At 48.5% G+C, this 23,797-nt stretch overlaps 1 protein-coding gene across 3 annotated transcripts; it reads right to left on the bottom strand.

Moving 5' to 3' along the window:
- Nucleotides 1-656: 656 nt before the first annotated feature.
- Nucleotides 657-22,610, bottom strand: PGD (phosphogluconate dehydrogenase). Of its 3 annotated transcripts, none has more exons than XM_025398693.1 (13): nt 22,484-22,610; nt 21,907-21,982; nt 21,048-21,227; nt 19,116-19,181; nt 18,018-18,136; nt 13,751-13,820; nt 10,384-10,518; nt 8,383-8,572; nt 3,657-3,787; nt 3,265-3,398; nt 1,846-1,945; nt 1,263-1,385; nt 657-1,172 (listed from the first exon to the last, which is right to left on the bottom strand). In XM_025398693.1, exons 1-13 carry the CDS (start codon nt 22,489-22,491, stop codon nt 1,053-1,055), a joined length of 1,452 nt encoding a protein of 483 aa, XP_025254478.1. In that variant the 5' UTR covers nt 22,492-22,610; the 3' UTR covers nt 657-1,052. The 3 variants fall into 3 exon arrangements, with proteins under 3 accessions (XP_025254478.1, XP_025254485.1, XP_025254495.1); XM_025398700.1 differs by having other exon boundaries at nt 22,279-22,491; XM_025398710.1 differs by lacking the exon at nt 19,116-19,181.
- Between the last annotated feature and the right edge of the window lie 1,187 nt (nt 22,611-23,797).

The following is a 23,797-nucleotide window of genomic DNA, read 5'->3' as shown; positions in this document are numbered from 1 at the left end:
ACACCAGCTGTTGAGGCACAGGCGGTTTGCTCCACTTGGGCAACTCTTAGGACTTTCTTAGCACTCCAGGGAAATCATCATGAAGTCAAACCGTGGCCGGGAAACAGTTACATTGGCCCCAGGCCACACAACCGTATCAGTATGCTGGCAGGGTTTATTTTTTCTGAGTAAATAAGATAAAAGTGAAAAGCCTAGTTTAAGGAGCAGGCTTAGATTGTTCAAAATGCCACGCTGAATCCCTGGGCCTGACTTAAAGCAAGTAGAGACAGGTGTGGGAAAGGAAATCAATCAGACCAAGCTGAGCCATTCATTAAAGCGTAATTCTCTAGAAAGTTTATTATGAAGTATTTGACATACAAAAAGGCATAATGAATGTCACGCACAGCTTGCCAGGAGCAGAAAAAAAAAAAAAGACGAAAGAAAAAGCACGTTACAGTGAACATCCACGTACCCACTGCCCAACTGGAGAAAGAGAACACGCCCAGTGTATTACAGCCTCTGGTGCGCCCTCCCTGCCTTCCTCCTCCGAGTGAAGCATGATCCTAAATGTGGTGTTTCTTGTTATTCTAGTCTTTGTTTTTAAAGAAAAATCTTTCTGCCAATGGGGATAATGGCTCCATGCGGCCGAGGCGAGACTAAGAATCTGGAGAAAGAGCATCAGTCTGATGTGGCTTTTATTGAGTAAAGGGAAAAGGGAATTCAGCCGCATGATAGAGGTTCCAGCTGATCCGAGTGCACAGACATCCTTCCCGACTGCGTGATGGGAACCGCCCAGCACATGGGGCAGGCGGAAGCCACTGCCGCAAGGAGATGGTTCCCACTCTCACGCACATGAGCAGCTCCTGCTCAGTCCCAAGAGGCAAGGGCAGAGGGCACGGTGGCTCTCACAGAGCTACTTTACAAATAAACTGTGTGTCTTCCTCAGGAGTCTCTAACAACACTTTAAAAAAAGATCTGAACAGAAGATAGGGCAAAGGGCTAGGTGGCAGTGCCATGAGGCACATGGAATGTCCTGGTCTCTGGAATCGTGGAGGGTGACAGGAGCAGCACGATCAGGCATTATATGACGAGGATGACACACTGCCACCGTGGCCTGTCCAGTTGGTGTGGATAAACTGCCCTGGTTTGGCCAACAGTTCATAGGTGTGAGCCCCGAAGTAATCCCGCTGAGCCTAGGAAACAAGAGAGTAGGTTGGTCAGGACAGTCCATGGCACACGTCCCCCAGCGGCCAGCCAGGTTAACCCCTGCTCCACAGGCTTACCTGGATGAGGTTGGCTGGAAGCATCTCATGTCTGTACCCATCGTAGAAGGAGAGGGCAGTAGTAAAACAGGGCATGGGAATGCCAGCCTGGACCCCAGTGCTGACTGCTCGCCGCCAGGAGTCCTGAGCACAAAATGCATGGCCAGAGGTTAGTGATCTGCCCCTGGTGATGCTGACAGATTTTTATTCACATCAATGTGGATAAATGAAAAACTGATGGTGAGGCTGGGCACAGTGGTGCACACCTGTAATCCCAGCACTTTGGGAGGCTGAGGCGGGCGGATCACGAGGTCAGGAGTTCAACATGAGCCTGACCAACATGGTGAAACTCCATCTCTAGTAAAAATACAAAAAAAAAAAAAAAAAAAATTAGCCGGGCATGGTGGCATGCCTGTAATCCCAGCTACTTAGGAGGCTGAGGCAGGAGAATCACTTGAACCCAGGAGGTGGAGATTGCAGGGCCACTGCACTCCAGCCTGGGAGACAGAGCAAGACTCCGTCTCAAAAAACAAACAAACAAACAAACACAACTGATGGCCCCAGGGAGGTAGAGTAACCATGGCGCCAGCTCTAGGCTACGTACCTGGCAGTTTTCAACAGCTGACTTAAAGAAGTCGTCCAGTAGGAGGTTCTGAAGTTCCGGGTTTCGATCAAATGCATCCTTTATCTTTCCTAGGAATACACTGAAATAATCGAGGAGGGAAAAAAGCAATGAATCTTTTTTTTTTTTTTTGACGGAGTCCCGCTCTGTCACCAGGCTGGAATGCAGTGGCATGATCTCAGCTCACTGCAACCTCTGCCTCCCAGGTTCAAGCGATTCTCCTGCTTCAGCCTCCCAAGTAGCTGGGATTACAGGTACGCACCACTACGCCCAGCTAATTTTTGTACTTTTAGTAAAGATGGGGTTTCACCGTGTTAGACAGGATGGTCTCGATCTCCTGACCTTGTGATCGGCCTGCCTCAGCCTCCCAAAATGCTGGGATTACAGGCGTGAGCCACCGCACCAGGCCGAAAGCAATGAATCTTAACTCTAACAGGGAAGTAAGTTGGAAGCCGATGTATACCCTAGTGAAGTACAAAGTTACATTTCTTATCTCTTCGAGCTAGCTGTTAACCCTTTTCCTGTTTAGATAAAAAGTGCAGCTCCCTGCCAGCGCTCATTTAATTTTACTTAAACACGCTTTTTGAGGCTGAAGCAAATCTGACTGATTTTCAATGTGAAAATAAAATATAAAAACTATTCTTGGAGTTATTTCTAAAGAGAACTAATATTAGAATCATCTGAATCACCAGAATCATCTATTTCAGAAAAATCAGATTCATCAAATGAATCTTCAGCCAGCATGAGAATGATGTAATGTCATGTGTAGGAATGCTACGTTTTCTTTTTTTTTTTTTTTTTTTTTTTGAGACGGAGTCTGGCTCTGTCGCCCGGGCTGGAGTGCAGTGGCCGGATCTCAGCTCACTGCAAGCTCCGCCTCCCGGGTTTACGCCATTCTCCTGCCTCAGCCTCCCGAGTAGCTGGGACTACAGGCGCCCGCCGCCTCGCCCGGCTAGTTTTTTGTATTTTTTAGTAGAGACGGGGTTTCACCGTGTTCGCCAGGATGGTCTCGATCTCCTGACCTCGTGATCCGCCCGTCTCGGCCTCCCAAAGTGCTGGGATTACAGGCTTGAGCCACCGCGCCCGGCCGTCGCTACGTTTTCTATGATTTGACATTTCCAATGAAAATACACAGCAAAAGTCCCAAGAGGCAAGGCCAGAGGGCATGACAGTTCTCACAGAACTACTTAAAAAAAAGGTGTAGTGTGGACAATCTAGGTAGAGCAACTGAGGTATAGTGAAGAAGGGAGCCACAAAATCTAAACCTATCTTGCTGCCTGTGCCCAGTGACGGGGCTAATTGCCCACCCCTGGAAACTGATCAAGCTGAGTGTCCTAAGATCGCACTTCTGCACAGCAGCATGAATCCTTCCCGTCGGACCCTGGGCTGCCTCTCACTTACCTTCTGATGATGCAGCCCCCTCTCCACATTAGGGCAATGCCACCATAATTGAGGGTCCAGCCAAACTCGGTAGCTGCCTGCCTTAGCAGCATAAAGCCTTGAGCATAAGAGATGATCTTGGAAGCGTAGAGGGCCTGAAGAGTGACACAGAGACCTGTTAGGATTGCCATTAGGAGAGTGACCGCCTCGTGTCTATCAGTCTTACTCTCATCAGCAGTGGAGATCCCAGAAGGGACAAGATTCTAGGAAAAAGCTGTAAGTCAAGATCCAAGTGAAGGTTGAACTTCATTCCACCTGGCATCCCGTGGCCTCGCGTGTTCTCCCACAACAATCCCCACCCCCATTGCCTTCCATGGGACCAACAAAGACCACTGCCAGGGACTGTGTCCCACCTTCCGAATGTCCTCCAGGAATGATTTCTTATCACCATCAAACTGGAACTTCTGGGGACCCTTCAGCTTTTTGCTAGCTTGAATTCTCTCATCCTTCAGAGATGATAAGCACCGAGCAAAGACAGCTTCTCCTACAAGGGGGGATCGGGAAGAGGAAACAGATTACTGTCAGGCCTCTGAGCCCAAGCTAAGCCATCATATCCCTGTGACCTGCACGAATACATCCAGATGGCCTGAAGTAAGTGAAGAATCACAAAAGAAGTGAAAATGGCCGGTTCCTGCCTTCACTGATGACATTCCACCATTGTGATTTGTTCCTGCCCCACCGTAACTGAGCGATTAACCTTGTGAAATTCCTTCTCCTGGCTCAGAAGCTCCTCCACTGAGCACCTTGTGACCCGTGCCCCTGCCCGTAAGAGAAAAACCCCCTTTGACTGTAATTCTCCACTACCCACCCAAATCCTATAAAATGGCCCCACTGCTCTCCCTTCGCTGACTCTTTTCAGATTCAGCCCACCTGCATCCTGGTGATTAAAAAGCTTTATTGCTCACACAAAGCCTGTTTGGTGGTCTTTTCACACGGGCGTGCGTGAAAATTACCAAAGTTCACATAGCAACCAGATGAAAGATGGAGCAGGAAAGTCTGTTTATACAAAGCGCTGAAAGTTTCAACCTTAGGCCACGAAAGTTGACATGGATCAGAAGGAACTTTTATCAGAAGCTCTAAACAGTTAATTTGATAACCAAAACTCCAAGACAATCTTTCAATATAAATATGAGTATCCAACCACAAAGATGAACGTGACATTCAAAAGGGAGTTTTGAGGGAAAATGAAGAGATAAAAACCATTGTTATGGCTGTGCGTGGTGGCTCACACCTGTCATCCCAGCACGTTGGGAGGCTGAGGTGGGAGGATCACTTGAGCCCAGGAGTTCAAGCCTACAGTGAGCCATGATCCCACCACTGCTCTCCAGCCTGGGCAAGAGTGAGACGCTGTCTCTAAAACCAGGAAAATAAAATAAAAACCACTGTTATGTAGAATACTCAGTGTTGGTCCATGAGTAAAATTTCTTTTTTTTTTTTTTTTTTTTTTTTTTTTTTTTTTTTTTTTTTTTTTGAGACGGAGTCTTGCTCTGTCGCCCAGGCTGGAGTGCAGTGGCCGGATCTCAGCTCACTGCAAGCTCCGCCTCCCGGGTTCCCGCCATTCTCCTGCCTCAGCCTCCCGAGTAGCTGGGACTACAGGCGCCTGCCACCTCGCCCGGCTAATTTTTTTTGTATTTTAGTAGAGACAGGGTTTCACCGTGTTAGCCAGGATGGTCTCGATCTCCTGAACTCGTGATCCGCCCGTCTCGGCCTCCCAAAGTGCTGGGATTACAGGCTTGAGCCACCGCGCCCGGCCTGAGTAAAATTTCAAATTCAATTTAGAGGACTTTAATTTTTTTTTTTTTTTTGAAGATTTTACATTGAGAAGTCACATTTACAGACAGCTCTCAAAAAAATGTTAGGTTTTTTATATTTTACGGTTTTCAGTATAGCTGTAGTCATTAAAGTTTCACCACTTTACTTCATTTGAATTAAAAAGTCAATGTAGTACTTTAACATTAAGACATTTAGTATTTTCAGAAAGTATGCCTTATAAAAGACTACTTGCCCAACTGACAATTTATTGTTAGAATCTATGACTCTTCAGCCACTTTTCCCCCACAGGCAAAATGAAGTAAAATCTCGGGGAGCTAACAGAGGACTGTATTTCTCAGGAAAGAGGAGCAGCTATGGCTTGAGATTGCTAACCCTACTCAAAACACACAAAAGCAGCTACCTCTCTCCTGGCCCAAATGCACACACAGGATGACTTAGCATTTGTAGAAGGAAGCTTTGTAAGATGACTGGTGCAACGGGTGATGAGGCAAACCCTTCCTGTTACAGGGGAAAGAGGGCAGCTGGAAGACTTCCCTGTTAGTTCACAAATGATGGCTCTCAACCAGGGGGTGGGCCCAGCCACCCTGGGCGAAGGGGTATATGGATCCACAGGAGGAGAGTAGGAGCTCCTGGACCTCTCTTGTGGTGTCAGGAGAGCCACAGCCCAGTGAGGGTGTCCTCTGCTCCCAGACTTGGCTGGGCCGAGCCTGGCCAGTCCCACCTCTGGCCACTGGTCAGCCCTGCCGGAAGTGAGATGCAGGGATCCACACAGACCGCCTGTGTAGACGCTGCTGCCCAGTGTTGAAAGTCTTATCTGGGCTGCCCCCCAGCCATCCCCACACACCCCTCCCCTTCTGGCCCCCGGCCCTCATCCACATATACTTGAGTCCATGCTCCTAGCTATTGGCCCCTCCCTCCTCACCTATGTTATGGCTCAGATCTGCTAAAAGCAGCCAACTTCCTCCTACACGGCACCAAACTGTAGAAACCACCGACTTCCCTCCTTACTCTGCCTTACACCACAGTTCATCAATAAGGCGAGGCACAATAAACAGGGAGGTCAAAAGGTGAGAAGAGTCTAGGGAGAGAAAGGCAACCTATATCTAGAGGAGCAAACAGGAAAAATTCTGTTTTATTATTTTTGAGGTGGAGTCTCACTCTGTCACCCAGGCTGGAGTGCAGTGGTGCCATCTCGGCTCGTTGCAAATTCCGCCTCCCGGGTTCAAGTGATTCTCCTGCCTCAGCCTCCTGACTGGCTGGGATTACAGGCGCGCAACACCACGCCCACCTAATTTTTGTATTTTTAGTAGAGATGGGGTTTCACCATGTTGGTCAGGCTGGTCTCAAACTCCTGACCTCGTGATCCGCCCACCTCAGCCTCCCAAAGTGCTGGGATTACAGGCGTGAGCCACAGTGCCTGGCCCAATTCTGTTTAATATAGTGAGAACATTCTTACAGAAGCAAAGATCAGCCTTTCATTAACCACGAGAGGCATCTTTCATTCTCCCTTTTCATTCCTGCCAGAAGTCTATGTATTTTACTCTTTTTTTTTTTTTTTTTTTTGTGAGACGGAGTCTCGCTCTGTCGCCCAGGCTGGAGTGCAGTGGCCGGATCTCAGCTCACTGCAAGCTCCGCCTCCCGGGTTCCCGCCATTCTCCTGCCTCAGCCTCCCGAGTAGCTGGGACTACAGGCGCCCACAACCGCGCCCGGCTAATTTTTTTGTATTTTTAGTAGAGACGAGGTTTCACCGTGGTCTCGATCTCCTGACCTTGTGATCCGCCCGCCTCGGCCTCCCAAAGTGCTGGGATTACAGGCGTGAGCCACCGCGCCCGGCGTATTTTACTCTTAAAGAACCAACTTTGCCGGGCACGGTGAATCATGCCTGCAATCCCAGCACTTTGGGAAGCCAAGGCGGGCAGATCCCCTGAGGTTAGGAGTTCGAGACCAGCCTGACCAATATGGTGAAACCCCGTCTCCACTAATAATATACAAAAATTAGCCAGGCATGGTAGCGCATGCCTGTAATCCCAGCTACTCGGGAGGCTGAGGCAGGAGAATCACTTGAACCTGAGAGGTGGAGGTTGCAGTGAGCCAAGATCATGCCACTGAACTCCAGCCTGGGCGACAGAGCAAGACTCTGTCTCAAGAAACAAACATACACACACAAAAAAACCAAACCCCCCCACCCACTGCCAAGATTTTGATATTGTTAATCCCCTCTTGTTTTCTGTTTATTTCTTTTATTATTTCCTTATCTGAGTTTGATGCTTAGCTCATTAATGTAAGATAAAAACAAGTGGGCAGGATACAGACCAACTTCAGAATAGTGGCTTTCTTCTAAAAGAGGAAGGGGAAGGAACTTAGCAAAACAACAAGGACTCAAATGGATAGGTAATTTTTATTTTTTTAGTATCTAGGGGGAAAAAAGGAAAATTTTAATAATTTCTGAGTACATAAGCCTATGTTATTCATGAACTTTTTTTGGCGGGGGGATGGAGTGTCATTCTGATGCCCAGGCTGGAGTGCAGTGGCACGATCTCTGCTCACTGCAACCTCTGCCTCCTGGGTTCAAGGGATTCTCATGCCTCAACCTCCTGAGTAGCTGGGATTATAGGCACCTGCCACCATGCCCAGCTAATTTTTCTTTTTTTCTGAGATGGAGTCTCACTCTGTCGCCTAGGCTGGAGTGCAGTGGTGCCATCTCGGCTCACTGCAACCTCTGCCTCCTGGGTTCAAGTGATTCTCCTGCCTCAGCCTCCCGAGTAGCTGGGACTACAGGTGCCTGCCACCACACCCAGCTAATTTTTTGTACTTTTAGTAGAGACGGGGTTTCATCGTGTTAGCCAGGATGGTCTCGATCTCCTGACCTTGTGATCCACCCGCCTTGGTCTCCCAAAGTGCTGGGATTACAGGCGTGAACCACTGTGCCTGGCCCTGTTATTGATGAACTTTTCTATGAAAAATTTCACTGAAGTTACCTGCCTCATAAATAAGATCTTAGATCACTGACTACAATTACATCACTAATGCTAAAATATTCCAAAGATAAAACTGGATAGGAAGGACAGTCACTTCTGAATTTACCTCACCGTTTGTATGAATAAGATAAAAATTACAAAGAAGAGAATCAAAAGCAGTGTCAGCCTCTCTCACACTGTCAGCTTCTTCAACACAAGAAAGAGCAAAAGGCACTCTGAAAGTTGAAGAGGGCTGAAGAGATTCTCTAAAGACCAGTCTGTATCAGTCCTCCAGATATCAAGATCAGAACAGTGGACGAAAGGGCCCAAGTGAAAAGCATAACATTACCAATGAGGGTGACGGGTACGCCGTACTCCAGGGCGGAGATGGCGGTCCACTTCCCCGTGCCCTTCTGCCCCGCGCTGTCCCTGATCTTTGGCAGCAGGTGTTTGCCATCGGTGTCTTGGAACTTGAGTATATTGGCTGTGATTTCAATCAGGAATGAGTCTAGCTCTGTCTTATTCCAATCCTGAAAGGCCTATGTGCAGAACACAGGAGAGAACCATGTTAGAGGAATGAGGGCTGTGCAAGGAAGCCCCTTGTCCAATGTCCATGCTGACCAGTGCTCATGGTTGCCAGCAGGCTCTGCTCGCGTCTGCCTGGGGACTTCTGCTCCTGCTGGTTGAGTTTTATGCTAACCCAGAGTCAGTTGTGTTTGTTCTGAACCTGGTTATGCTGAATTTCTGGCCACCAGAAGTGTTGTCTCCTCAGAGCCAAGGGCTCCTCACTTCACTTATGTCTCTGTGCGGTCGCCTCCCCAGAAGCCTTCTGCAATCACCCGATCTCGTCCCAGTTTACTCTTCACTCTCACAGTCATCGCTAACTAGTTTGATATTGTTTGTTTATTTCTCTCTGTCTTCCCAGCTCCAGGAGGGCAGGCACTTTGCTTTCTTCACTAGTATATCCTCAGCATTTAGAATCATGCCTGGCATATAGTAAAGCACTCGTGTGTTTGCTAAGCAAACACATTAAATATTATATACACCAATTAAAAATGAACACAAAAAGAAAAGCGTCTTTTCTGTGAAAGAAAACTAAGGTAATGTTTTAGAACAATTAACAGCAAGCCAGTGGAACAAACAATAGTCAAAATAAGTGAGGATGACACGAATAAAAAACTCGGAGGAAATCAACAAAAAACCTGGAAAGCTTCTATCCTGTATGCCTTGCTAGTGTCTGTAAATCATTTCCCATTGGAAATAACTGAAACTAGAAATTCTAGATGGTAAGACATGACTAGAAAGCGCATCAGCAAACCATACTTAACGAGAAGGCCTTGGCCCTACAAAAAATGATGGGTGAATGAAGGTCCTTTCCTGTGTTTTCAGTTAAAATCTATGTTTACCTCATGATAAAGATACATTCATCTAGCGGGGCGCGGTGGCTCACGCCTGTAATCCCAGCACTTTGGGAGGCCTAGGTGGGCGGATCACAAGGTCAGGAGATCGAGACCACGGTGAAACCTCGTCTCTACTAAAAATACAAAAAATTAGCCGGGCGCGGTTGTGGGCGCCTGTAGTCCCAGCTACTCGGGAGGCTGAGGCAGGAGAATGGCGGGAACCCGGGAGGCGGAGCTTGCAGTGAGCTGAGATCCGGCCACTGCACTCCAGCCTGGGCGACAGAGCGAGACTCTGTCTCAAAAAAAAAAAAAAAAAAAAAAAAAGATACATTCATCTAAAGTATTTAGGGAAAACAAAAGTATGGATACCTGCAGTTTACTTTGAATGTATCCAAAAACTGAGATGAAATTGGTGGGAGGTGGACAGACACTGATAAGGCTCATACAGGAAGCTGTGGGCGGGAGAAAGGAGGCGGTGTGTGTCCAGGTGTTCACTGTAAAACTCTCAACTTCTGTGCTGCATGTTTGGATGTTTTCATAATAAAATGTTGGGGGAAATGCTTTGGTGCCCCTATGTGGACTGACTTTTTGGATTAACTATCAAAATGCCAATCCCAACTGGATGAGAAAAGAAAGCTGCTGCTGCACCTGCCATGTGGGACAACTGTGGAGTAAATGAGACAGGTATGTGGAGTGACACAGTGCCTGACACCAGGTCAGTTACGCTAAATGGTGGCGATGATAACCACCCAGACTCTGTGGGGACTTTCTGCTTAGTGACTAAGTAGCATAGCGTATAGCCCTATTACTAACAGTTTCCCTTAAATTAGGCTGAGTCCATGCAGGCCACCAGAATGGCCAAGGGGATAGGAATGAAGAAAAGATTCAGTGTCCATGGCAAAGTGAGCACTCCCTGCAGAATGGACACAGAGGCAGTGCCGGGGCCTCACCTGGGCCATCTCGTCCTGCGCCATGCCCAGCACGTCTTTCATCAGGTGGTATGCCTCACAGATCAGCTGCATGTCTCCATACTCTATCCCGTTGTGCACCATCTTTACGAAGTGGCCTGCTCCCTCATCTCCCACCTGTCAGGACAAGCACCAAGAGGCCTTCAGAGAGACAGGTGACACACCAGAGAAGTCCACATCAGCTTTGACGCCAACGTTCCTGGCAAGGCTACCTCTCCACACAAAAAATAACAAGTATAAAAGGAATACAGTATTTTTGATACAAGAATCATATAGCAATTCAATACGAGCTTCAATCCAGAACAGTATTATTTAACACTAATTCTAGACTCATTCTTCTCAAGGTTCCTCAAAGTCCCTGAATTCACTCTCAATACCTATAGCTCTCTAGCCTGTATTTTCTAGTCTTTCTCATCATTCAAAGCAACTCCCTGCCTTCCCAGCCCCTACCCATAAGAAAAAAAGTCCTTTTTTCCCCAAAGTTACCACTTTTCTAGCAACTATAGGTTAAAATATATTGGCTAATTAAATCACTTTTGTTTTTTCAAAATATAAATGTAGTTGTTTCTAATGGCTACTGAAAAGTAAAATGACCCTAGATCCAAGGTTTCAACCCTGTAAGCCCAGAAAGGAGTCCTTCCAAGGCCCCATCATTGACCAGATCTTTATTGATAAGCTGGCAAGATATATAAGATCAGAATACCAGCTTATGAATGTAGGATGAAAACCTAACTGGATCTTCGTGGTTACAAATGTTAGTCTGGTCAACAGAGTCTATCCCTACAGACAAGCAACTGGGAAGCCAGATTATCTGAAAATGATTTAGTTATCAAGGAACTGGAACAAAGGGAGTGATGAGAGCCAAACAGTTCATGGCATCAGGCTCTCAGTCATCTACACCCAGCTCCATGACAGGGAGCCACCTGCCCAGGAGGCCAGGTGTTTGGATGACGTGGCAGTCTCTCTCCTGGCTGTCAGCACCTGGACCAATACAACTGACGCTTACATCAGGACTCCACTGTCCATGTTCCTTTTTTTATTGAGACGGAGTCTCGCTGTGTCGCCCAGGCTGGACTGTGGAATGTGGCAGTATGATCTTGGCTCACCACAACCTCTGCCTCCTGGGTTCACGCAATTCTAACGCCTCAGCCTCCCGATGAGCTGGGATTACAGGAGCACACCACCACACTCGGCTAATTTTTGTATTTTTGTAGAGATGGGGTTTCACCATGTTGGCCAGGCTGGTCTCAAACTGCTGACCTCAGGTGATCCACCCACCTCAGCCTCTCACAGTGCTGGGATTCCAGGCATGAGCCACCACGCCTGGCCTTGTCCATGTTTCTATTGCTGCCCCCGCTGACTTCTGATTTTGACACTCTGGTCATGCAGTAACATGGCTACTAATATCTTACTTTACCTTACCCTTCCTGCCACTTCAGCCATGAACTAAGGAGCACCTGCTTGATCAACACACGTAGAAGCAAGGACGGTGCTTCTCTTCATGACTTTGTCCTAAGTGTGTGTATATAAAAAGAAATTGCAGGCTGCATGTGATGGCTCACACCTATAATCCCAACACTTTGGGAGGCCGAGGTAGCCAATTACTTGAAGCCAGGAGTTCAAGACCAGCCTGGGCAACATGGTGAAACCCCATCTCTACCAAAAATACAAAAATTAGCCAGGCATGGTGGCACATGCCTGTCATCCCAGCTATACTGGAGGCTGAGGCATAAGAATCACTTGAACCTGGTAGGCGGAAGTTGCAGTGAGCTGAGATTACGCCACTGCACTCCAGCCTGGATGACAGAGCAAGACTCTGTTTCAAAAAAAAAAAAAGAAGAAGAAGAAGTTGCTACCACTTGCTTTTACTGCAGTGATCTTTTCGTTTTTGTTTAAGAGACAGGGTCTCACTCTGTTACCGAGGCTGGAGTGCAGTGATATGATCACTGCTCACTGCAGCCTTGACTCCTGGTCTCAAGGGAGCCTCCCAAAATGCTGGATCACAAGCATGAGCCACTGCGCCCGGCCTTTTACCACGGTCATCTACTATCAGGGAACAGAAGTCCCTTTCCAATCCTTCATACTAATGAGAAGATTACTCAGCCCTTTAAGTCAGTCCCAGCACCAGCCTCTTTCTACCCTAAGCAGATTCTGACTGAGCTCAATGGCCAACCACTGGTGAAAAGGTAAGGACAGGTGAGCTGCTGTAGCCAAAGCCAAGCACTGGCAGGCCCAGGAGGGAGGCTTCCTGGATTCCTTAGAGGCCTGGACTCTGGAGTCCTTGTTTCAACCTCACCGTTCATCTGATATAAAATAAAATTGAAAATTAGCATTAAAATTGCTAATATAAAATTAAAGGGAATCAGGAGCTAAAGAGAGCTTGGAGATCATGCAGTCCAACCCCGTATCTTACAGATAAGGAAACTGAGGTCCATGAAGGGATATGGCTTGCCTGATGTCACAGTTAACAGAAAGCCAGAATTGCCACTCAGGTCTCCTGAGCCTATTTTTTTCCTTCCACAGCATGGGCTGAACTACAAATGAGATAAAGTTTACTTTAACAGCAACATGAGGCCGGGCATGGTGGCTCATGCCTGTAACCTCAGCACTTTGGGAGGCCAAGGCAGGCAGATGACTTGCGAGTCCAGGAGTTCGAGACCAGCCTGGGCGACATGGTGAAACCCCATCTCTACAAAAAATACAAAAATTGGAAAGGCGTGGTGGCAGGCACCTGCAGTCCCAGCTACTCAGGAGGTTGAGGTAGGAGGATCACTTGAGCCTGGGAGGCAGAGGTTGCAGTGAGCCGAGATGGTGCCACTGCACTATGAACTAGGCTAGGCCTCCTTCGCATTCAGTGAGGGTGCAAGTCCACAAGTGACTTTGTTCAAGCACAGAATGCCTGAATCCCACAGTATGGGAAGGGGAATTTTCCACATTCATGGCCAGGACATTTGACATGGCAACAGTACATTCAGTCCTCTTTCTTTCACCCATGCAAGCAAACGCCACTTTTGATTCTGACATTCTTTCCTTTGGCCGTGAAATAATATGGCTCAAAAAAAAAATTTACTTCACTTCATCCTATTCCTTTTTAAGGGATCCATCTTTTAGATGAATTACAGAAGGCTGCTTTTAGTATCAACCTCAAGGCTATGAACAGTCAGTTAAGATACAAAAATGTGAACAGCAGGCATGCATTCTAGGCGTTGGCTATGCTAGCAATCAAAGATTGAGACGTTTATGTCACCAAGCTAACCACTGGGAGACCATGATGGCCTTTCTCTGCGCACTTCATCACTTAGACACGCTCCTGTTGCAAACTGGCTTTAAAGAGTAGCCCAGAACTTGCCCAGTCACAGCAGGGTTCTCCAGTTCCTACTTTTGCAGCAATGCCTTGGAAGATGGTCTTGATGTGGGGCCTGTGGAAAGAAACAGTGTGGTTCAGCTAATGAGAAGAGACAGGCTGAGAGCCCAATTATATACCCATAGACACCAACCCCCATCTTTTCCGTTTTTGTCTTTTTTTTTTGAGACATAGTCTCATTTTGTTATCCAGGCTGGAGTGCAGTGGTGTGATCTCAGCTTGCTGCAGCCTCCTCAACCTCCCAGGTTCAAGTGATCTTCCTGCTTCAGCCCTCTAGTAGCTGAGACTACAGGTGTGTGACACCATGCCCAGCTAATTTTTTTGGATTTTGTAGAGATGGGGTTTTGCCATGTTGCCCAGATTGGTCTCAAACTCCTAAGCTCAAGTGATCCACCCACCATGGATACCCAAAGTGCCAGGATTACAGGCATAAGCCACCACCGCAACAGGCCCATCTTTTTGTTTCTAATGGGAGGTGGAAGTGCCTACAAAAAGATAATGAATGGGCTGGGCGCAGTGGCTCATGCCTGTAATCCCAGCACTTTGGGAGGCCGAGGCAGGCGGATCACAAGGTCAGGGGATCAAGACCATCCTGGCTAACATGGTGAAACCCCGTCTCTAACAAAAACACAAAAAATTAGCTGGGTGTTGTGACAGGTGCCTGTAGTCCCAGCTAGTCAGCAGGAGAATGGAGTGAACCTGGGATGCGGAGCTTGCAGTGAGTCGAGATGGCACCACTGCACTCCAGCCTGGGTGACAGATCGAGACTCCGTCTCAAAAAAAAAAAAAAAAAAGAAAATGAATGTGCTAAGTTCTCAAGCTAAACTTCAGACCCTTGACTGAAACTGGCGCCCTTCTCCAGATCCTGGCGGACTCTCAGAGCAGAGACTGGACTATCAGACTGAGACTACAGACAGAAAGGCTGAGCAGAAGCATCACCAAAGCACCAGAAGAAATGTCTTCTTAGAGACAGGGTCTCACTCTGTTGCCCAGGCTGGACTGCAGTGGCGCAATCACGGCTCCCTGCAGCCTCAAACTCCTGGACTTAGATGATCCTCCTGCCTCAGCCTCCCAAGTAGGTGGGGCTACAGGTGTGTGCCATCACAGCCAGCTAATTAAAAACATTTTTTTGTAGGGACAGGATCTTGCTATGTTGCCCAGGTTGGTGTTGAGCTCCTGGCCTCAAGCAATCCTCACACTTCAGCTTCCCAAAGTGCTGGGACCATGGGCATGAGCAACCATGCCTAGCAAATTTTTTGTTGTTGTTGCAGAGACAGGGTCTCCCTATGTTGATGTGGCTGGTCTTGTACTCCTGGGCTCCAGCACTCCTCCCACTTCAGCCTCGAGTCACTGAGATGACAGGCATGAGCCATCACACCCGGCTCAGAAACTTCTATTACAGCAGCAGCAGATGGTATGATTGCAAACAGCAAGCAATACCAAAGTTCCTTTAGAGATCCTCTTTTAATTTTTTCCCTTTTCTTGATTTCTCCTTATAATGGCTTTTAGTAAGTAAAGAGACCCTCTTTTACTTGTCTGGATGTGTGCTGCCAGGCACAGAATGGTTCTCGACATCTGGATTAAGAACCAGGCAGCGTTTTTGAGAGCTACATTACCATTCAGAGAAAGGCCGCTGTTCACTCCTTCCACAGCTCAGCACGGGGATGTATTACTCCTGAGGCTTTCTCTCGCTGTTCTGCTCCCTATTGGCCTGTCAGGGCTTCCTCACAAAAAGTTCTTGGTGCAGACATGAAATCTTTTTTTTTTTTTTTTTTTTGAGACGGAGTCTCGCTCTGCCGCCCAGGCTGGAGTGCAGTGGCCGGATCTCAGCTCACTGCAAGCTCCGCCTCCCGGGTTTACGCCATTCTCCTGCCTCAACCTCCCGAGTAGCTGGGACTACAGGCGCCCACCACCTCGCCTGGCTAGTTTTTTGTGTTTTTAGTAGACACGGGGTTTCACTGTGTTAGCCAAGATGGTCTCGATCTCCTGACCTCGTGATCCGCCCGTCTCGGCCTCCCAAAGTGCTGGGATTACAGGCTTGAGCCACCGCGCCCGGCCAGACATGAAATCTTATAGGGTTACAAAGTTAACATTTAGGATTAGGGATGAAGACAGCTACACTGGAAACTGCAGAACTTTACTGAACTTTTACAGTGTCCTTCAGGTAAAGGTGCCATTTGTACTTCTGCCAGCACAGTATGAGGAAAGAGAACTGATGGAAACAACTGGAGCACTCCATATGTCAAATACTTTTATGTGCATTGTCTGCTGGTTGCCCTTCTAACTGTTCACTGTGCAGGTGCTTTGAGGTATTTTCTGTTTTTTTGTTTTTTTTTGTTTTTTTGAGACGGAGTCTCGCTCTGTCGCCCAGGCTGGAGTGCAGTGGCGTGATCTCGGCTCACTGCAAGCTTCACCTCCAGGGTTCATGCCATTCTCCTGCCTCAGCCTCCTGAGTAGCTGGGACTACAGGCGCCCGCCACCACGCCCGGCTAATTTTTTGTATTTTTAGTAGAGATGGGGTTTCACCGTGGTCTCGATCTCCTGACCTTGTGATCCGCCTGCCTCGGCCTCCCAAAGTGCTGGGATTACAGGCGTGAGCCACCGCGCCCGGCCGCTTTGAGGTATTTTCAAACCTTTTTTTTTTTTCTTAAGAAACAGGGTCTCACTATGTCGTCCAGGCTGGCCTTGAACACCTGGTCTCAAGCAGTTCTGTCACCTCAGTCTCCTGAATAGCTGGCACTACAGGTGCAAGCCACTGCACACACAGCTGTTTAAACTTTTGAGAAGCAGGAAGGTCTCTCTACTTCTGTGTTTCATTAATAACACACTGAAGAGAATCCCCAGACTCATGCACCACAAAGGTAATTTAGAGAATCATTTTTTCTTTTTTACTGAGACCGACTCTCACTCCGTCACCCATGATGGAGTGCAGTAGTGTTATCTCAGCTCACTGCAACCTCCGCCTCCCAGGTTCAAGTGATTCTCATGCCTCACCCTCCTGGGTAGCTGGGATTACAGGGGCCCCCCACCATGCCCGGCTAATTTTTGTATTATTAGTAGAGATGGGGTTTCACCATGTTGGCCAGGATGGTCTTGAACTCCTGACCTCAAGTGATCCTCCTGTCTCAGCTTCCCAAAGTGCTGGGATTACAGGCGTGAGCCACCTTGCCCAGGCTTAAAGAATCATATTGCAGGCGTGGTGGCTCACGCCTGTAATCCAAGCACTTTGGGAGGCCGAGGCGGGCAGATCACAAGGTCAGGAGATCAAGACCATCCTGGCTAACATGGCGAAACCCCGTCACTACCGAAAATACAAAAAATTAGCTGGGCATGGTGGTGGGCCCCTGTAGTCCCAGCTACTCAGAACGCTGAGGCAGCAGAATGGCGTGAACCCGGGAGGCAGAGCTTGCAGTGAGCCGAGATGGCGCCACTGCACTCCAGCCTGGGCAACAGAGCGAGACTCCAAAAAAAAAAAAAAAAATTTTTTTTTTTGTTTTTTTTTGTAGAAACAAGATCTCGCTATGTTGTCCAGGCTAGTCTTCAACTCCTGGGCTCAAATGATCCTCCCACCTCAGCTTCCCAAAGTGCTGGGATTATAGGCATTGGCCACTATGCCCAGCCTATTACCCATGATTATTACATAAAGTTACTTTTGGGCTACATATCAGCAAAAAGAGGCAGACCTTATTCCTACATCTGGACATTGCACAGAACAGTATCTAAACTGCTTCCTTAAAGCCTATTTAGAGGCCGAGCATGGTGACTCACACCTGTAATCCCTGTACTTTGGGAGGCCAAGGCAGGCAGATCGCCTAAGGTCAGGAGTTCAAGACCACCCAGGGTAACATGGTGAAACCCTGTCTCTACTAAAAGGCAAAAAATTAACCGGGCATGGTGGCATGTGCCTGTAGTCCCAGCTACTTGGGAGGCTGAGGAATAAGAATTGCTTGAGCCCAGGAGACGGCGGTTGCAGTGAGCTAAGATCTCACCACTGCACTCCTGCCTGGGCAAGAAAAAAAAAAGCCTATTTAGAACTTTAGGTATCAGTCTTGATAGAAATAACAGAAGAAAAAAGGCAAAAGAGGATTGTGCACATATATTATATCAAAGAGATAAAAGAAATTGCCGGCATCTCCTAGGTCTCACCCTCAGGGCACCACAGAGATCAGGGTGGCAGAACTGCTCCTGGCTTATTTGTTCTCAAAGTGTAGCTCCCTTGTACAGAGATGGATACAGTGCTGATGGCACTCACCACGCTTCTTTATTCCCTCCTGGCATAAGCGATGGGCCATACCGGGCCCCTTCCTCTCCACCACTGACTCCGCTCCCCACAAATAAAATTCCCTTGGCCTTGAGGTCTCGGCACCGTCTCTGAAGGACAGAAAAATAATTTCATTATGCTTCCATGTTTCATTATGCTCCCAAAAAATGTTTCCCTTATAACTGAGAGGAAGTATAAGATAGGTATGGAGAGCCTACATTTGACAGGAAATGACCCAAGAATCTAGGAATAACTGATGACTCAGAAAAGTTAATCCCCTATGTGTAGAACTTAAAACAAAACAATACAACTACGGACATTCAAGATACATACCTTTTCCCCAAAGTGAAATAATTAAGCCAAACACACACTGGCATTTTACTGGAAAAGACCTTGAATAAGACTCAATTAAGAGTAGGTTTAATACAACTTAATGCCACTCAGTACCTCAGAGCACACAGGACTTCCCTCAGCATTTGATACCATTAGAGGAGTGGTTCTAAACCAGTTAGAGACTGACATATCATGGATTACTTGGAAGAGGAAGGGGAGGAGTTAAAACATCATTCTCGGCCCGCTGTATCTGAGTATTCATCCTCTGAGATGTATGTGTGACTGAGAATCTCACCCACCAAGTGTGTCTTTTTTTTTTTTTTCAGATGGAGTCTCACTCTGTTGCCCAGGCTGGAGTGCAGTGGCACAAACTCGGCTCACTGCACCTTCTGCCTCCCGAGTTCAACCAATTTTCCTGCCTCAGCCTTCCTAGTAGCGTGCCACCATGCCAGGCTAATTTTTTGTATTTTTAGTAGAGACGGGTTTTCACCGTGTTAGCCAGGATGGTCTCGATCTCTTGACCTCGTGGTCCACCCACCTCGGCCTCCCAAAGGGCTGGGATTACAGGCGTTAGCCACCGTGCCCAGCCCCCAAGTGTGTCTTAACAGAAAAAAGGGCTGAGAACTATTATATCAGTAGCAATCTCACAAAAATCAGTACCACAGGGCAGTTCACCCTACTGTCACATATGCAATGCTGACACTTTTTTTTGAATGTTCTCAGAACCTGGAAGAATCTAGACTGAAGAACACTTACTGTGGTGTCCCTATATTCAGAATTTCCTCCATCAATGATGATGTCACCAGTGTCCAGCAATGGTACCTGTAACCAGACACCAGCATTAAGACGGACCAGAAATGAAACATACCTTGGCAAATTAAAACAAGAATTTATTCCAAATAAATATAGTCTAAAAAGAGTCTCATTCTGTTGCCCAGCTTGAAATGCAGAAGTGCAAACATGGCTCAATGAAACCCTGAACTCCTGCAGTGGTGTGAACATGACTCATTGCAACTTTGAACTCCTTGAACCACAATGCCCAGTTAGTTTAAAAATTTTTTTTGTAGAGATGGAGTCTCATCACATTGCCCAGGCTGGTCTCGTTGCCCAGGCTGGTCTCAAACTCCTGGGCTCAAAATCAAAAGATCCTCCTGGCTTGGCAGGGGGCCAATGGACCCAGCCTATTTAATCTTCAATAATCCTCTCTGTGGCTAGAGTTGGACTCTATTTAAAAGTTTAGGGCTGACGGGGCTCAGTGCCTCACACCTGTAATCCCAACACTTTGGGAGGTTGAGGCAGGCCAATCGCTTGAGCCCAGGAGTTTGAGACCAGCCTGGACAGCATAGCAAGACCCCGTTTCTATTTTTAAGTAAGTAAATAGATTAAACACTGACTGTAATGTCTGTGTCTAGAAGAGAGTGGGGATTCAGTAAATACATATCAAATGTTTTAGTGTATGAATGAATGATTTTATGACCACAGTTCAGAGATCAGGAAGAGACAGAGCCTTGAACATGAATATCTACCTACAGCACACCAACCAGGCTGGGCTTTATTATTTATTACTCAATCTTCCCCCTACAAGGCTCCAGTTAACATTACTTACTATTTTCCTATACTGAAGAATAATCCACCATTTTTCAGTTTTCTCTGTCTAAAACTGAGCACAGGCAGCTTGCCACACAAAAAATTTACTATGTCCTTTTTTTAAACTCAGTGTTCTTCCTTTCTAGGTCATTTGTTTGAAAAACAGTGGCACACTGGTTACAAATCCTTCTTCCTGTGGAAACAACCTCACCTTTCATGCCACTCCTCTAGAAAAGGAATGCTCAGCCTCCCCTGAGGTACCACTGCACTGCTTACAGCAAAACATTTCTTCTAAATGGGTAGTGCCTGGGTTTTTTCAGAGCTGTTACTACAGAATTATTTTGGGGTATCTAAATACATTATTTTCACTGGTTCCCCTACATTTTTTTTTCCAAAAAAGATACACCTGCTAAAGCCAACAAATTGTTTGGTACAAAAATAAGCATCCAGTTCCCTAGGATTCCCTAAGAAGATCTTGATTTTATTTTCATTTTTTTTGAGACAGAGTCTCACTCTGTTGCCCAGACTGGAGTGGCACGATCTCAGGTCACTGTAACCTCTGCCTCCCAGGTTCAAGTGATTCTCATTCTTCAGCCTTCCGAGTAACTGGGATTACAGGTGTGCACCACAACACCCAGCTAATTTTTATATTTTTAGTAGAGATGGGGTTTCACCATGCTGGCCAGGCTGGTCTTGAACCCGGGATCATAAGCTTCCACCACCATACCCAGCTAATTTTTTTAATTTTATGTAAAGACAGGGTTTCGCCATGTTGCCCAGGCTGGTCTCGAACTCCTGGGCTCAAGTGATCCATCTGAACCAGCCTCCCAAAGTGCTGGGATTACAGGCCTGAGCCACTGTGCCCTGCCTTAATGAATTTTTCTTGAAATGTCTGTTAGTATTGTCAGAATTACTACCACCAAAGCACAAAGTTACTTCATAAGTGCCGATCAAGTTAACCAACACTGCGACAGTTAAGCAATCATTTGGTCAGAATTTAGCAGAAATTGGAAAAACACAATCTCTGGAGTTAAAAGGAGAAAGGAAGAAACCAGAACCAGCTGTTATCGTGGTAGCAGCTGAGAGCAGAGCTGGCCTCACCAATTTTTCGATGAAATCATCCACAGCTTGCCCAGCCTTCACCAGGAGGATGATCCGCCGGGGCTTCTTCAGCTTGGAGACCATCTCTTTCAGGGACTGAGCACCCACCACTTTGGTTCCCTTTGCCTCATTGGCCAAGAAATCATCAACTTTGGAGACAGTCCTATTAAAAGCACAGACCTAGAAGGACAAAAGGCCTGAGTAGGAGATCCAGGACACATAAGACCTTCAGACTGTGGCCCAAGTAACAATGACCTTTCCATTCAGCCCAAGTTCTGCGGAGGTCAGACCCGCCTTTGCCTTTTCCTCCCCAAGCTGTGGGAGGCTCACTGTAAAGTTATGTCACCTCAGTAGAATGAAACTGGCAGAGAACCGAGGCGAAGACCAACTACCCCCGACGTATCAGGTAGAATCCACAACCAACCTGTTAGGACTCAAAATCAAATCCAGGAACCGGCTGGTTCAAGAGGCTCTGTCTGTTGCTACTGATCATCCTGGCGTCTAAGCCACTTTAGCATTTAGAAGAAGCATTTTCACTCTCCCCAGATCTCATCAGGCAATCAAGTTAGAGCTCTACACAGCCAGCAGGGGTTCTCCTCCCGCACCCTTCGTCTCTACTAGACACTAATCCGTTCATTCGGGCTGTGAACCTCACGGACCCACAGGCACACTCCGCCGGACTAAGGTCGGGATCGGCCCGCCCAAGCCTACAGGGTGCTTCTCCTTTCCATACAAAAAGACATGAGCAGCAACAGAGCGCATTCGCAAAGCACGGCCAGGAGACCCGTGAGCTCCCAGACCCATCGCCGGCCTCTTAGCCCGGGAACCAAAGAGAAGACAATGCGCCCGCGCGGCTTACCACAAAGCCATGGTCATTCATGTTCAGAATTAAGTTCTGGCCCATGACGGCCAATCCGATCAGCGCGATGTCAGCTCTGGAGAGGCAGAAACAGAACAAAGGAAAGAGTCAGCGCTGCTCGACGCGCTGAAATCCAGGGGCCCGGTTCTCCCCCGTTTGGCCGTGAGTGGGAGTTTGCACTTTCCTCCGGGCCTCCGGGGCCCCCCGAAGCCGGGCGCGCAAGCTGCAGAGCCTCTGCCTGGCAGGCGGCCCCCAGCCCCGCCCTCGCGCCCGGCTCCGGCTGGCACGCGTTCCGCAGGTGTCCCTGCAGACTCGGCGAGGCCTGGCCGCGCCTCCTCCCTGGCCGTCGAAAGGATCCGCCCCGCCCCGAGCCTGCGCGGCCAAGAGAGCAGGGGGCCGGGCCCGCAGGGAAGGAGCTCCGGGCCCGAGACGCCGCAGGACGAGGGTCCCAGAACCCCAAATGAGCTCAGGCGACCTCCAGGATGGGAGGCGTCGGAGAGAACGAGGGAGATCCCGACCCCCAAAAAGTTCCCCGCCCGCTGAGGCCGAGCCCGGTTGCGCCTGGCGAGTCACTCACTGGGCCATGGCGGCAGACAGAGCAGAACCGAAGAGCGGGCAAGCGCGGAGGGCGAGTGAGTGAGAGACCCGCTGCGGCTCCCTCCAGAGGCTGCGGCCCTCACGCCCGGCTTTTCGGCGCCGGCCAATCGAATAGAAGGGGTGGAGCTGTGAGCCACGCCATTGGCTCTCTCCAACGCCTATTAGACCATCCGAGGCAAACGTGCCCGCCCACTCCCGGGGGCCGGATCAGTAGAGCGCCGAGCACCTAGATTGACGTGGCCCAGGCGAGGGTCGGGGCTCCCCGCCCACGCGCAGAGCTTTCCGCTCCTCCCACCTGCACCTCGGTCCTGCAAGCTGTCCGTCTGGCGCAGCCGTAGCTATAGCAACTCACGCAGGACTGCGCTTTACAGTTTACCAGGCATTCGGACGCCTTTGGCGCCAGCGTCCGTCGCTCCTTCCTCAGGTCACTGCGGTGCACTGTGCGGGTCCGCATCGTGGCCCTCTGCTCTGGGGCAGGGGCCTGGCGTGCTGGTTCTGTCCTGTACGCACTCGGAATGGGGCCGGGAAAGGCTGAGCCTCAGGGCGATCCTGATGTGGGGCCGTGCGACCGCTCACTGCGGGTGAAGAGACCCAGGCGCAGACAGCGCAGGCGTGGTATGTATTGGTGGGAGTATGATGGGGCCAGGACTTGAGTCTTTTACCCAGGCCCGGAGATAATGGCACTGAACCCCTTCGCATTTTGCAGAGGCTATGTGACCCGCGAGATGGACCGGGTTAAATGCAGAGGCAGATATGAAAATCCAGCCATCTTAAGCCAGACATTAAAGATATTTGCAAAGTGGCCAAGCAGCGCTATGCATCTTACTGAGTCCCTTCTTGCTAGGAGGAAATTGTTATTCAAAAGTTTGAGTTTTAGATTTTTTTTTTTTTTTTTTTTTTTTTTTTTTTTGAGACGGAGTCTCGCACTATTGCCCGGGCTGGAGTGCAGTGGTGTGATCTCAGCTCACTACAACCTCCGCCTCCCGGGTTCAAGCAATTTTCCTGCCTCAGCCTCCCAAGTAGCTGGGATTACAGGCGCCTTCCACCACGCCCAGCTAATTTTTGTATTTTTAGTAGAGACGGGGTTTCACCATCTTGGCCAGGCTAGTCTGAAACTCCTGACCTCGTGATCCGCCCGTCTCGGCCTCCCAGAGTCCTGAGATTACAGGCATGAGCCACCATGCCCGGCTTTTTTTGTTGTTGCTGAGATGGAGTCTCGCTCTGTCTCCAGGCTGGAGGGCAGTGGCGTGATCTCGGCTCACTGCAACCTCCACCTCCCAGGTTCAAGCGAGTC

Source organism: Theropithecus gelada, chromosome 1, assembly GCF_003255815.1.
Source record: "Theropithecus gelada isolate Dixy chromosome 1, Tgel_1.0, whole genome shotgun sequence".
NCBI lineage: Eukaryota > Metazoa > Chordata > Mammalia > Primates > Cercopithecidae > Theropithecus > Theropithecus gelada.
Note: the sequence above shows the minus strand (reverse complement) of the source record. Positions and strands in the feature narration are given on the sequence as shown.